This window comes from Etheostoma spectabile, chromosome 1 (genome assembly GCF_008692095.1).
Source record: "Etheostoma spectabile isolate EspeVRDwgs_2016 chromosome 1, UIUC_Espe_1.0, whole genome shotgun sequence".
Taxonomy (NCBI): domain Eukaryota; kingdom Metazoa; phylum Chordata; class Actinopteri; order Perciformes; family Percidae; genus Etheostoma; species Etheostoma spectabile.
In genome coordinates this window covers 22720825-22736845 of record NC_045733.1, presented here as the reverse complement: position 1 = coordinate 22736845, position 16021 = coordinate 22720825, and the positions used below count along the sequence as shown (strand labels likewise).

The window sequence follows — 16021 nt, the reverse complement described above, 5'->3', positions numbered from 1 at the left end:
CAAAGACCCAACAATTCCAGTAATTCCCCCAAGAGCAGGCATTTAGTGTGATAGTGGCAAGGACCTCGGACAGACAATGGATAATGGAAAGATAATGGAACTATGGCTAGAAATAGTACTGGTAGTAGTTAATGGCGCAGCTGGGCTTATAAAATGAAAAGAAGCAGCCAACCCCTCCGCTCTCTGACATCTGAACTCAATGCCGGGCCGTGAGGAGTTCAAGGCAGTGCGAGTGTTACTTACATGTGCAGCATAGAGAGAAGCCCAGCTTAATCTCAGGCGCCTGTGTAATACAAACAGCTGCTTCTCAGACTATCAGGGCTCACAGATAAACCACAGTCCAAATTCAGCACTGTCATTTCACGGCACACTGCGGAGCACTGCAGGCTGTGGCTGGAATAGAGAACAAAGCTCACATGTCACATTTCACAGTCCAGATAAGAGTCAGGAGTGGATTTTATTGCACTTTGAATATTGCTGTTAGAAGGTTACAATTGGAGCGTATTTGTTTGGTATTCATTGGCACGTTAAAGAGCAAGAAATATACCAGTCAATCAATGTCTCCCTCTCTTTCGTCTCTTAGTTTCTCCCATTTCACCAAATGCACAGGTCATCTGATAATACCAGTCTGTGGGAATCTGTAATCTCAGTAGTCAAGGATTCCTTGTTTTTACCCTCCTCCTGCCCCTCCCTTTCCTCTCCTGGCTGGAGATATACAGCCTGTGGTCAAGAATTATGAAGGCTGCAGTGAAAATTATTAATGAGAGCTTTGACAGCAGTTTTGCTGCAAATCCAGGAGGCTGAGCGTCGAGCTGCTCAGCATGGAGACCCATTCAGAGAAGAAACAGGCTCAAATGAAACACTGACTTTGTTTATCCCACAAGTCGCAACGCTTAAATATGAGTCGGTGCCTTCTAAAAGAGCAATACGACTTCCAAAAACTGATTGCCGTTTATTTTTGGATAGTTATGGACTCCCAACATTCACAACAAACGTAGTAAGTTAAACTATTAAAATTGATTTCTTTTACCACCCATCAAGGGAAAAAAACTCTCTTCTATTTATCCTTCAAAAGTGTGTGAGTGTGTGCAACAACTGTTGCAAAACACTGACCCCCCCCAATTAAAAGAAAAAAAGAAGAAAATCCTTGAATATGGTGAGAACAGCTGCTAATATCATGTTGTTTCTGCCTTCTGTTCTTACTGAGAGAGTAAGATGATTAATTAGTCCAAAAAAAAAAAACATAAGCAATGCTTATCTTAAAAGTTTGTTCAAACCAATGCTGTCATTGTTCTGGTGTGGTTGATATTGCATCCTGTCTGGATTAAGCTCCTAACTCACACCAGCCTTCTAGAGATTTCTAGTTCAGTGCAAATAGTGCTCATCACTCTTTCCCCCCCGCTCTGACTTGTTTAGTAGATATGTCTCATTGGATCCATTTGACTGTCTAATTAAAACAAATGAATGTATCCATTCTTGGGAAAATATGTGCCACCATTCATTTGTATATCAATCCTTCTGTAAGAATCCATTTTTCAGCTCCCTCTGTGAAACTGTATCCTCGCCATTTTTTGCGTCCTTTGCTTTGTCTCACTCTTTGACTCACGCTCTCTCTCGCTCCCTTAAATGTCTTCCTGTCATCCTGCTCTTTGTCCTCTTTTAAATTGTCTAAATTAGCGGCATTTGGCATAATCCTTAAACAGTGAAAGTGCAGCTCTGTGGTGTGTGTGTTTCTGTGTGTGTGTGTGTGTGTGTGTCTTCCATGACATTCTAACTCTAAGGCAGTTCAGAGAGATAGTCAGACGGAGAGGGAGATGTCCTCGATCGAACTACACACCTCTCAATCAGTAACGAGACTCCATGGCCTGGCTTATTCATAAGAACTCTCCCCATCACTTTCTCAATCTCACTATTAGTCGTCATCACCAATTCCTCCCAGTACCACGTAACTCTGTGTGTGGTTGGAGTGCCTTCGGCTCTTTGCAGGTGGGACTGACTAAAATAATAACCAGAAAAGCTACGCAGCTACTCAGACATGTTACATCACTGACCCACACGGGGTTTCAGCTGTCCTTAATATTTAGAATGGTTCAAGTTGGGTAAAGCTGTGCTGGGAATGATGTGGGGTTACCAAACACCATGTATCAGACCGCTACTAAAGATGTAAATCACTTGGACTTGGATGTTCCGTTTGCCTGTGTGAATATGTCTTACTACATGTTTTACTACTGTGGTGCTGGCTCAGCTTCTCCACCTCACTGCAAACTGTGCTAGAGAAGAGGCCTTCCCACTGAGCCTGGGTTAACACACAGAAAAGGTTGACACACTGTACCGTTGAACGACAATGAGAATCCTGGATCAGAGCGAACAATACTGAACGGGCTAAAGGAGCAGCTGGGACTGCTGCTGGCGGTGAGAGAGCTTGGAAAAGGGAAGGCTGGCCTTCATACTGGAAAAGACTGACAGAAGCTCATGAAAGCTGATAGACATTTGAAAAAGCTTGCAAAGTCTGCACAAACTCAGGAGTTAGTGTTCGTAAGCATCATCTCTGCAGATGCAGTAGCTGGTGTGTAGGCGGATGTTCATAAGCCACAAAGACAAAGAAAAACATGTTTTAGCGGTATTCTTATAGTTTGGGTTTCTTACCCCAAAGACAGACCTAATAAAGTTGAACTGTAATTGGATAAATTGTAAGACCAGGCCGCCATTTTGTGTTGTTGCTTCATAAAATGGACCAAGCCCCCAACTTGCATATGTGGCTCAGAGCTTTGTCTTTCGTGGCTTTGATTGGCTGTAGGTCTACCAATCTTTGCTGCATGTCATCCCCCCCTCTCTCTCTCTCCTTTCCTGTCTAAGCTGTCCTATCAAATAAAAGCCTAAAATTCCAAAAGAAATAAGTAGTAATTGGCGCCAGTGTATAGATTCTCGTATCGCAGGAAGAAGGACAACAATATACAGTAGTGCCTTATCGGTATTTTTTCCCACCCCTACTCTGGACTAATTTCTCCAATCAGCTGTTTGATAAAAACAAAAGCAAGTGGTCAGCCAGTCATCCTGTAACATAATAGTCACACCTGAGCGTCAAAGTGTGCAATATTGTCACCTTGTTTAATCAGCTTCGGCAATCCTAGCACTGTGTGTGTGTGTGTGTGTGTGTGTGTCTGTGTGTGTGTGTCTATGTCTGTGTTGTCATAACAGATCCCAGTTAAGGTCGAGTTTGGTTAACACACAGATTAACCTGCACAGCAGGATGTCAGGCACCACCTCACATGGTTCGTCCTTGTGCCTTCACTCAGTTCTGTGCCACAGTAACGGCACAGCTTTTGTCATCTCTTTGTGATTTAACACAAATAATAATTTTGTGCGGTCCTGATGTAGATAGCAGCAGTCCTTGAAGCAACATCTGTGAAAGAACCTTTTAAATGCCATCAGTACGTCCCAATTATCGCCGCAAATGCAGAAAAAGGTGGACTTAATAACAAAGCTTAATAATAAAAAAAATTCAATCGAACTTTTTTGATGACTGAATACCCTTTTTTCATCTCCCTCAAACCGCAGAAAACTCTTTCGGCGCAGATTTGTTTTCCACTCTGACCTCTCCGAACGCTCTGAAACACACTGGTTCGTCAGAACATTAGTAACGTATGTGTAATCCATGTATTTTTAGTGGTGAATGATGTGTCCTTCGCTCTCCCGTCTCTCTTTGTTTGCCCACAGCACAAAGACCCCTAAGCGGGCTGTGTTTGCCGGCAGCATGCAGCTGCTGGCTGGCATCAAGCTGTGCACAGGCAGAGTTCTCACCAACCACCCCCATTATGAAGATAAAGACCTGCGGGAGAGGACCAAACAGGTACTGTAGGCTGCTCTATACTGTCAAATGTACACAATACATTGAAAAATTTCAACTTTAAAGTAAATAGTTGGTAATTGGTTGACTATTGAACGAATTTGGATGAGCTAATGTATGCTTATGTTTTATGTACTGTATTTTATTGTGTTTATGTGCGATGCCAGAGACACATTTCTCCTATAGGAGACAATAAAGGCTTATCTTATCGTATCTTATCTTAATTACAGTGTCAGCAATACAAGTGAGTCATGCTGATTTAAATGCTTATGTGTAAATGTATTACCTTTGAGAGAGTTGATAGTCCTAACTTCAAAATGTTGTGTGTGCGTGAGGAGGGTTGGGGTGTGGCTTGTGTTTTTTTGGTTGTAGAGTGTGCATTGTTTGTTGGTAAGAGTTGTGTAGCTAATAGTCTAGTGTCGCTTTGCCACACCTTCCTCCACAGCACTGCGGAGGAGGGTCTGGCTAGTCCACACAGCATTCCCGGCATGGGAGAACAACATGCTCTGGTTTATTGGCATGCCTTTAAACCAATCACAGTCGTCTTGGGCGGTGCTTAGTGCGTGGGTATAGACTACTAAGCAGTCCCTCCAGGATTTCGTGGCCTTCTTTTTTTAGATTGTTGCGGCCCAAAAAATCAGATTTTTTTTTTTGTACAAAAATTGTGATAAAAGATGCAAGGTTTTCGTATTTTTGTTGCAATGAAGTTGCAGGAGACAGAGGAAGTTGAAGGATTGAAACAGCAGCCGCTTTCAGCGACTTCAGCGTGGAAAAAGCGTTCCAGCGTACATCGATGTTAAAATGTATTAAAATTCTAAAATGTTTTGCACGGCCTTTTGCTGTGTGTTTTGTTGGTAAATGTGAGACGTTGGAGTCACACATATCTCGTCTTCATTCAGAAACAAGGAAATGAATTTGGCGACGTACCTGTGACGTCAACCCGTTCTCACTCCTGCTTGGTCATTGGCTCTCAGAGTCACATACTGGTTCAGAGTCTGGCACGTGGGACTTCTGGGATTGGTTGAAGTCGCGGGAAACTCCGGTTATTGGTCAAATTTGTGGAAAAATTGCGGTGATTGGTCAAAATGGCGAGTCACGATTGGTAGAGCGGGCGCCCTCTAGAGGTTTACTTCTTGATGCAGCAAGACCAGTTTCGACTCCGACTTGCAGCCCTTTGCTGCATGTCATTCCCCCCTCTCTCTCCCCTTTCATGTCTTCAGCTGTCCTGTCAATCGACATCGCAAAATCCTGGCAGGACTAACAAAGAGTCTAACTGAAGGAGGGTGGGGGTTCATCTCTCCGCCATGATAGTTAAAGGGCCACTCTGTGTTGTAAGTGAGTACGGTGTTTCTATCTCTTGCCTGCAATTTAATGGATAAGTCTCCTAACTGGCAACTAATGTATGACAGCTCTGCCAAATCTTCCCAGTTCTTTTGTACTTTCTGCTCCTGTCTCTATATTCATGGACTCAGAAGAACCATATATTTGCACTCCAGTTGAAACATTTTCAGCTCCAGCAATTGTCCTCCTCTGTCTCCACCTAAATGTTAGATGCCCGAAATGAATATTCTTGTTTGTCTCCGTTCTTGTATTTCTATTGACTTTGTTGGAAGTACGCTGCCTCTGAATATCACTTTGTGCTGCAAAATGCTATTGAACAGCACAGCTACTTTTGTTTTATGTGGTTCTGCTTAAATCACCACTGTTCTTATTTACAGACTTTTTTAGTTGTGGTTGTGCTTCTTCAGGGTTAGAATTAATTCAACACTGTTCTCATAAGTATTTCCAAACATAAATCCTCTTTAGGAAAACAAGCAATTTCATTCAACTGGAAATAATACCAATCACTTTTCAATAAAGCTGTCCAAACCAACAAACCTAGAACAAGGAACCCCATGAAACTGAAAATTGCGGACCCACAAACTTTTTTCAATGACAACCTGCATGACCTGTATCAGGACAGGTCCTTAAAGTTATTTTCCCCTAAGATTTTCATCTAGTTAATTGTCTAGAAAGTACTATTATCTATTAAAAAGTGAGTTAAAACAACGGTGATTGGGCATATGACCCACTGATGAAAGCACGTGTATTTGCTGCTTTTTCAAGTAATACAGTCTGGGAGAGTGTCTGTGGCGACTTTCCCGTCCTAAATTCAAGTTCAGTGACGCTTTATACGTCAGTCAGCAGCGTATGGTCTCTATCCTCGAGCTTGTCAGTGCAGTTAACGCTGCTTTCTAGTGTACTCGGAAATCGGAAACCTCAGACTAGGAAAGCCTGCAGAGAGTTCGGGGATAGGCCCGCCATTTGCCATAGGGTTATGGTCACTCCCTACCCCGGGCTTTGGGCCGGCCCGTGCACTACCTTCTCGAGAAGGCAGCACTAGCACCACCAACACCCGCCTTATTTCATCAATAAAGGGCATACATTTTTTACGGCCTCAAGAGTTTTTCTTCCCTGCACATTCTAATGGCCAGGTTGGTTCAGATGTTACCACTGTTAGCCATGTTGTATCAGCTAATACTGTTAGCAGCGAGGCACCGCAGTCTGGTCAGAAGGGCCATTTAGCTCTTTCCCCAGGTAAGATGAATAAGGGGAAAGCAAAGATGGCCGCTCTTCTTCATCCTCCACTTCACCTGCTAAGATTTATATCACGTTCTGCCTTAGTGGCCTCGGTAAATAATTACCGCTAGCTGCGTAAGCACTGTTGACTGTGTTAGCACGGTTAGCCTCGTTAGCTGCCTCTTCTCTATCATCTCCACGGCTGCGCGTGTCCCCACACGGTCCGTATCTTCATGACGTATTAGCTCATCTTAGATTTAACTGCTATCAGTGTGGACTGGAGTAGTAAAGGCAACACGCAGGTTAGAGCTGCCAGTCTATCAACAACACACCGTCGACAACAGCCTGCTGTTACATCTTACCGCCTAAGCTGCAGCTGAAACAACCCAACTCAAATCTTGCGGACAACTTTAAAGAAAGCAGAGTTGATCTTGGCCGATCCAAGATCTGGAGTGCAAATTCATGTTTCCACCATCAGGGCACAGATACATTATTTTGCGATGCAGAAAGAATAGGTTCAAAAGGTCATTTATTTCTGCTGCTTTTAGAATTGTGCCTGACTTTCTTAAAATGTAACTCTTGAAATGTATTTTGTTGTGTATTTTTGGTGTGCTTGTCGTCTATGTAGCCTACCGAATTGTGAAATTGTTATGAAACCCATAAACAAAATATTCATACATTTGGTCATTGTGTTACTTATGTGTGAAATAATAGTGAAAATAAACGATTCCCCATTTTTGCTGGGGACCCCTCGAGCCCCCTCAAGGACCACTAGGGGTTCCTGGACTCAACTTTGGGAGCAACTGTGTTAAATCATCAAATTAAAGCCCCATTTTATTTATTAACTGTTTTATATTATTTTGGTACTGGAATCAAGGTCCCAATTTTCTGCTTTTTTCCTGGAACTTGCTCTAATGGCTGCCTCTTTCTTACACAGACAAATGTGTATTGTGCGACTGCAGCACACTCCACTTTGCCTCACTCATCCATCTCACTCAACTCTGTGTTAGTGTCTTGCGTGTGAGACAAGGGACTTGTCCGTAGATGGGGGCCAGTGACCTGCGGTGATTGTGTGAATGAATATGGGATCAGAAGATGCACTGCGTACAATGTGCATCCATTAAGTGGGACTGAGTAGTAGCGTAGGGGATAATGGAGACTGAAAATGCGGCGATCCAGTAAAGCAGAGATGAATGATGGCGCTCGCACTCGAATGCATCATACTAATGTATGCGACAAATGCTGTAGAAGAGCATTTTTGTTTTCTGTTAATGTGGATGCAGAGAGTTTTCATTACTGAGTAAATCAAATGTTTCAATTTGATTCTGTTTATTTACAAAATTAAATTATTTAAGTGGCATAAAAAAAAAAATTAATTAAAAGATAAATGGTTGTCTTTTGTTGTTCCAGTTCAATTTGCACTGTGTTTTTATTTGTTTTTTCTTCCCTTTACCTTTATATGCCTGTAGTTATGACATGTCCAGCCAATGGACATGAATAGCTCTGTTACTCTGATATAGAATGGACAAAAGGACTTTTAAAATACAAAACTTGAAATCCCCAAAAAACTGATCACAGAACCCAGGCTACAACATGTTGGAAATGTGCTTCCAGTTCATTTCTGGGCCTAATATGTGTGCTACTACAAAAATAATTCATAAGAAACGACATACGACTGATACTACTAAAACTATTAGCTGTGTGGTGTGTGTGTGTGTGTGTGTGTGTGTGTGTGTGTGTGTGTGTGTGTGTGTTGTGTGTGTGTGTGTGTGTGTGTGTGTGTGTGTGTGTGTGTGTGTGTGTGTGTGTGTGTGTTCTCAATGAGCAGGAAGTTATGTCTGGGTCATCTCCTGGGTAGCTGAGCTTATGTTTTGCCTCCCAGCGTAAAGGCAGCCGGCGAGCTGAGCCGCTGGAAAGGCCTGAGCTTAGTGTGGGGCTAATTAATGATTAACAACACAGGCTGTGTGTATTGTGTGTGTGTGTGTGTGTGTCTGTGTGTGTGTCTGTGTGTGATTGTTATTGAGGAGAACATGTTTCCAGTTCTTTTCTAGCCTTTAATTGTGTGTCACCAAAAAATTAATTCCTGAATGAATTCACTTACCTAGCAGGCATGTCTTCTAAATTAGGAAGCAACCGGTTTATTTTTAGAGTGTGTAAACTGTAGCACAAATACACCTTTCCTCCATTAAGCTACATCTTGAGGGTTTTGTACGGAAAGGTTTTTGTGTGTGTGTGTGTGTGTGTGTGTGTGTTTATGTAAATGAAGGCACAGGTCTCCCAGTGCAACAGTGTACCTTATTGATGCATTTTAATAGGTTTTAAGACAACACTGGTGCACTACGCCAGGGAGGAAGAAGATATATCAGGCTTTGGTACACACCCAAAACTTTATCACTTATGTTGTTTGTATGGGTGTTTCACATCTAAACAGTATAGCACATACATGTCACATTCAGACATGGCAAGGGGGAAAATAGTGTTGGGTTTCTGTAAATAACATCACAGAGTACGGTCTAGACCAGGGGCCTGTTGCACGAAAGTAGAATAAAGATATCCAGGATAAGTGAAAAAGCGCAGCTTGACTTAGTGTGATCTGCTCATCGCCGCTTAATCGGTTGCACGTTTGCCGAAACAGGATGAACAGGTGGAGCTATGTCAAGCCAGGTGTAGATAGCTGGGATAAGTGCATGTTCACGGCTTTCTTAAATACACCACGGTATCGATCACAGATTTACTGATGCAGAGATGAGAAGACGCATGCGCCACATGTTTCACCCAGAGAGCAGCAGCTTCTAATGGACAGTAACAAGGAGGGGAAGAATATGGAAAAAGGGAAATACGGCTCTTATCAAACGGAGAGAAAAAGCCCGACATAGCGGACCCGACTGAATGTGTGGGAGTGTAAAAATATAGCCTTTGCCTCAAAAGAGAGCAGAGGGAACTAATGTTCCTCGGGAAATGGACCATGGACTTTAGGCTCAATTTCAAACCCTTATTCACAACGCGAGAACATGTTTTACAACCATGCATAAATCTTAATAAGATATTCCTAATTCTTTGTACAATTAATGTTCATACAGAACAATCAGAAAGGGACAACAACTAGAAAAAAAATGTTTTTTTATTCTTCTGACAAGTGACCGCACCAAAATAAAAAGATTATGAAGCATCGTAGTGTCCCCGGTGTGATGAATGATAACTACACTTTATACGTACAAAGGCCATGTTATTAGTCCGGTGATGTGAGACTTATTGAGAAGATTATGGAACCAATATAAGCTATAATAAAAAAAACATTAGGCCCACTTATTAAGGAGTAACACAAACTACCCTTTATTAGAGAAGGACAAGCAACAAGAAAATGAATCATGAATGTATTGGTCTCTGACCAGTCTGCCATTATCGCTACATTAATATCGTCACACTTAATCTTCGGAGCGCGTCCTGTAACCTGAAGCTGAGACGCGATGCACAGGTCTGGCCGCCGGGCCGCAGCCACCGGGCCGCAGCCACCGGGCCGCAGCCACCGGGCCGCAGCGGCCACCGGGCACCGGCCGCACGCCAGGCAGCCTCGACACACTACCGTCCCACCGGGAAAAGTCCCACTCCGCATCAGGGTGCCAGTGCAACCATTTCTAACATCTAAACAGCTGTAGTAGGGTTTAAATCAAACTCGCGACAACAATAGTGACAAGTAGGCTAATGCATGTTAATAAAAATACAGCAGAACACATGCAGAAGACAATGCAATAACTGTTAAACACGTTTATTTCGGATCAGACGGCAGCTGATTTGACACATGAGACTCCAGGATTAATTTTAGCCTGGCTGTTAGCCTGCTCTGGACCAGGCTAGCCGCAAAGAATAAATCTCCATGGTTACTTGGCTGGGCTTAATTCAATCTGGTTTCGTGCAACCGAGTCGAAGCTAAATTTATCCAGGATAACTTGAATATCCCGGCTTAATCCCTAAAATTGTGCTACGCTCTGTTATGCCTTTTAACGCCCAGCAGTGCCCTGCTATGCCATGAACTACTGCAAATTTCTATTTTTAGTCACTGTTCCATTATCTTTTATTGTGACTGTTATTGTCACTCTTTGTTGCGCCCCCAACCGGCCCCGTCAGACTCCGCCTACCAAGAGCCTGGGTCTGTCCCAGGTTTCTTCCTAAAAGGAGTTTTTCCTCGCCCCTGTTGCTTGCTCTGGAGGGAACTACTAGAACTGTTGGGTCCTTGTAAATTATGGAGTGTGGTCTAGACCTACTCTATCTGTAAAGTGTCTCGAGAGAACTCTTGTTATAAATTGATACTATAAATAAAATGTAATTGAATTTCATTCGGTGTAGAAACCTATTGGTTTGTCATGTGTTCCAGCCTTCATTCAAACACTACTCCTGGGCTGAGATTAGTTCCTGAAAAACAATTCAGGCCTTGGAGTACTTACGGGTCATCTCTTTTAAATCTGCTGTTGAAAAGATGAACAATGACAGATTTCAGAAAGTGGATATCTGTTACACTTTGACACTTAAATTTTACAATTCTATTTTATTGTTCTTAGTAAACAGGTTATAATTCCATTATAAATCCAAACCAACTTTCATCAAAACTGGGATCTGGAAAATAAATGTGTCTGATAATAGACTTCCGGGAGATATGTTTATTTTCTCTTTCCAATGTTGGTGTTAAATTACAATGCAAGATAATCTTTAGGGGGGAAATTAAGCAATCAAAAATCCACTCTTTTGTGTGTGTGTGTGTGTGTGTGTGCGCGTGCAGGTGTATCAGGTGTATGCTCGCCGGTCCCCGGAGGAAGTATATGACATCCTGAGGGCCGCGGGGGCCGACTACGTGGTGCTGGAAAACAGCATCTGTTTTGAGCGGAGGCACAGGCGAGGCTGCAGACTGCGGGACCTGCTCGACCTGGCCAACGGACATGTGGGTGGCATTTGTTCAACGTGACTAGCTAGTGTGTGTGTCGGTGTGTGTGTGCCCACTGCCAAGTTGAGGGTAACTGGGTGAAAGCTCTCAGCCCCCACAAAGATCAATAGTCTCACTTCGCATCTGTGTGCGTCACTGTCTCTCACTCTCTCGCTGTCACTCTCTCTTTCATTCTCCTTACCCCCTGCCCATCCCTCAACCCCTCGTCCCCCCCCCCCCCTCCCCGTCCTCGTCTTATTTTGATGTCTGATGCGGCGCGCTGGCTATTTGGATTACCAGAGGCAAGACAAGCTTCTGTCTGGCTGTCTGGCTCAGTGTGGTGTAAGACACATGCAACACAGAGCCGCCGTGTTTGTGACGCGTAAATGTCACACAGCACACACAACATCTGACATCCAGGCAGCTTTATTGAAGGAATGCTGGGTTTACATCTTTCTGTCCTTTTCGCTCTCTCTCTGTCTCTCTCTCTCTCCTTTCTTTCTTACTTAGATGTTTTCATGGGTTTTCATTTAATTTCATTCTTTTTGTGTTTTTCTTTCTTTCTTCCTATGCCCTTCATTCAGAGACCTTGAGTATTGACTATGTATTATTTACAAACTACGAATTATATCTCGTCAATGTAGAGAATGGCAAGTTTATAAAGATTCAATAATAACAAATCAATGTTAGGACCATGTAGCTGTGAAGTATTCAGGGACCTTGACAAATTATTAACCATCTATATTGAAATTGATTTATTAATTGAAATGTATTTCAAACATGTAAAAGGAAACAGAAAGGGTCTTACAAAAATGATAATGTTACATAAATTAGAAAGCATATAGAGATTCATAAATAACAAACACATGTTTGTCATTTATGAATCTCTATATGCTCTCTAATTTATGTAACATTATCATTTTTGTTTTTGACATGTCCGAAAAGAAGTGGGAATAAGAAGTACACACTTATTTAATCCCACCCCTTCTCCCTTATCAGTCGTTGTTAACTAGTTAACAAGCTTCCCTCGGGTAATAACTCAATATTTTATATAAAACTTAACTAATGATAAAATAACATACTAGAGCCCGAATGATAAAGGATTTTTTAGGCAGATACCGATACAAATATTTGGTTACTTAAAAATCAGGTATTTCAGTATATCGGCTGATATATATTAAAATTAAAATAAATTTAGAAACGTGTATCAAAACATAAACAGAATTCCCTAACATTAGTTATTTGTAGTTATTTATTAGTTCTCACTAAAATAATATGACAATGCAAATTAATGCAAAATTATGCAAATAAGTGCCAATTTTTGTGCAGCAAATGTTACTCTTTTAAGAATGAGGTGACGCTCACTCTTTTAACAAATTAATTTCCTGTAGGAAATATGATATAGAACAGTTCAGTTGAAATATAACAGTTCAGAACAGGAGCTGTAGCATGGACACTTAAACTTGTTCATCGCGTACTGACTTCTGAACTACTTTCATAACTCTTAAACAATAATTATCAATAACAATACACTTTATAATCCACAGAACTCATACACTTTCTTCCACTGTTACTTTGTGTTAATACCCCTGTTAAGTACCCAAATACATGTCCCCTTTAGGTATTACAGTAGTGTTACACTTGTGTCATTCCCGTTGCCATGATGATGACATGCTCGTTCTGTGTACCGCCAGATCATGGACGGCCCGGGGGAGAATGACCCAGACCTCGTCCCCGCCTCGCACCCTCGCTTTTGCGAGGCCATCAAGACGGACACGGGGGTGCACAGCGCCCTGTTTACCAGAACATTCCAGAACAAAACCTTCCATGTGTATCGGGTCAAGAAGAAACACAAGAAAAGTGGCAAGAGCGCGTCAGAGCCCAGCGTGACTCAGTAGCAGCCCCCCCCCCCCCCCCCGATGGAGGAGAAGAAGAGATCAAAGCGCTGATTCCTTGCTGTTTCTCTGTCTCCTTCCTGCACGGTGCCCAGCTGTGATCATGCCCATTATTTTTTTTAACACATGGCTCTGTGAACTGTGCTGTTAGAGCAGTGTGCCGGTTCAAGCTCGGGGGCTCCATTGTGTCAGTTAGTGGAGGTGAAAGCACCTACAGGAGTCTCCCCCCCCCCCCCCCCCCCCCCTTCCCACTCTCACTGGTGCAGGTGAACAGACACAGAATAAAACTGTTAGGCATGTAAGCAGGGTCTGGAACGCCACGAGCAACTACTAAATATTTGGTTTCATTTTAAGAAGTCAGTGTCATTTCTGCACTGCATCATGAAATACTATTCATTGCTACTTATTAATGCTTTTAGAATGATTGTTTTCTCTCATGCTTCAGAAGCATTGATTAAATCTAGATCTAACATCAAATCAGAACCCTTAAAACACAAAGCTTTGTTTTAACTTTGACTCTTGACCTTGGAAAAAGTTGTGATCCCTCTCAAAGTCCACTTATTAGCTTTATGCAGAGCTTTTAACCATAACACACAGGGGCAAGATAACAAAAAATGGATTGCAGCCGCTGATAGCACCATGAATTATGCATCACTCGGCTTGGGCGGCTGTGGCTTGTAGAGCGGTCGCCTGCTAATTGGAAGGTTGGTAGTTTGATCCCTGGCCCTGAACTCCCATGTGTCCTTGGGCATGACTCTGAACCTAAAGTTGCCCCCGATGCTGCACCATCGGAGTGTAAATGTGTGTGAATGTTTATCTGATGAGCAGGTGCCACCTTGTACAGCAGCCTCGACCACAGTGTGTGAATGTGTGTAAGTAGTGAAGCGTTCCTGTGGTGTGGGAAAAAAAATTCTTGGCTATTTTTAACGGTTCGATGATGGATTCTGATAAGTTAATAATAGATGTTTCCATCCATCTTCATCCGCTTATCGGGTCGTGGGGGCAGCAGCTCCAGGAGGGGACCCCAAACTTCCCTTTCCCAAATCACATCAACCAGCTCCAACTGGGGGATCCCAGGCCAGGTTGGAGATATAATCCCTCCACCTAGTCCTGGGTCTTCCCCGAGGCCTCCTCCCAGCTGGACGTGCCTGGAACACCTCCCTAGGGAGGCCCCCAGGAGGCATCCTTCCCAGATGCCCAAACCACCTCAACTGGCTCCTTTTAACGCAAAAGTCTGCAGCCCTTTGGGCCCTTCAGTACCTTGCACAACTGCTTCTGTAGCCCTCTGGGATAACATATCCCGGAAAGACTCCTTCTTCAGTCGGACGGCTTCCCTGACCACCGTTGTCCACCAGGGTGTTCGTGGGTTACCGCCTCTTGAGGCACCCAAGACCACAGCTCCCCACCGCAGCTTCAGCAATGGAAACTTTGAACATTGTCCACTCAGGTTTAATGCCCCCAGCCTCCACAGGGATGCACGAAAAGCTCCGCCGGAGGTGTGAGTTGAAAGTCCGTCGGACAGGGGCCTCCTCCAGACGTTCCCAATTTACCCACACTACCCGTTTGGACGTACCAGGTCTGTCCAGAGTCTTCCCCCACCCCCTGACCCAACTCACCACCATATGGTGTCCAAAACACACAACGGCCTTAGATCAAATGAAACAATTATGAAATCGATCATTGACCTCCGTCACCACGTACACTTATGAGCATCCCTATGCTTGAACATGGTGTTTGTGATGGACAATCCATGACTAGCACAGAAGTCCAACAACAGACAACCACTCTGGTTTTGATCCGGGAGGCCGTTCCTCCCAATCACGCCTCTCCAAGTATCTCCATCATTGCCCACATGTGCGTTGAAGTCTCCCAGCAGAACTATGGAGCCCTATACCGGACTCCATTCAAGGTCTCCAAGATGGCCGAATTGTTTGGTGCCTATGCACAAACAACAGTCAGAGTTTTCCCTCCCACCCGCAGGCGTAGGGAGGCGACCCTCTTGTCCACTGGGGTGAACTCCAACATGGCGGCGCTCAGCCGGGGGCTTGTGAGTATCTCCACACCCGCCCGGCGCCTCAACACCCTGGGCAACTCGGGAGTAGAACAGAGTCCAACCCCTATCCAGGAGTATAGTTCCTGTTTCTCTGTCTCCTTCCTGCACGGTGCCCAGCTGTGATCATGCCCATTATTTTTTTAACACATGGCTCTGTGAACTGTGCTGTTAGAGCAGTGTGCCGGTTCAAGCTCGGGGGCTGCGTTATGTCAGGAGGGTGAAAGCACCTACAGGAGTCTTCCCCCCCCCCCGTTAATAATAGATGTTTTTTTGTTTTTTTTAAATGTGTTGATTTTTATTTAAAAGTTACTGTCTTCAGACATGTGTAAATCAGAAAACTGAGAAACTGAAAGAGGACGGGATAATAGACAACAACTTAGCGCTTAGGCAAGAATGCAGAAAAAAAAACTAAAATAGCCAAATGGAAGAAAAAAACAATGTTTTCTATATATACACATGATCTAATAACACGTGCATAAAATAATTAGCCAAAACACATATAGGCTGTTCATCTACTTTACCACATGACATCTGACCACCTCGTGTTTCATGTTCTCCTCCTTTAAACATGACTGGGCCTCTGACATGGAAGATCACTGTGAGGGGAGGTGACTCAGCATGTTTAAGGCTTAACCATGGTATGACTACCCAATATAAAACCCCAGTAGACAAAGAGATTTCATTAAATCTTGTGTGACAAATACTGAAAATGTGAAAATATAACAAACTCAGATTTATTTGTATATTTGTTT

The 16021-nt window shown here is 43.3% G+C and overlaps 1 protein-coding gene across 2 annotated transcripts in view; it reads left to right on the top strand.

The window, feature by feature from the left end:
- dpy19l3 (dpy-19 like C-mannosyltransferase 3) overlaps window positions 1–14088 on the top strand; it is a 61995-nt gene extending 47907 nt beyond the window's left edge. Inside the window, exons 15-17 of one of the 2 annotated variants that reach the window (XM_032516331.1) lie at window positions 3718–3850; window positions 11181–11339; window positions 13016–14088. In XM_032516331.1, coding sequence (XP_032372222.1) covers window positions 3718–3850; window positions 11181–11339; window positions 13016–13219 — 496 coding nt within the window. In that variant the 3' untranslated portion in view covers window positions 13220–14088. The remainder of the gene's footprint in view (window positions 1–3717; window positions 3851–11180; window positions 11340–13015) is intronic. The other variant, XM_032516401.1, reaches the window with a different exon arrangement.
- The last annotated feature ends 1933 nt before the right edge of the window (window positions 14089–16021 follow it).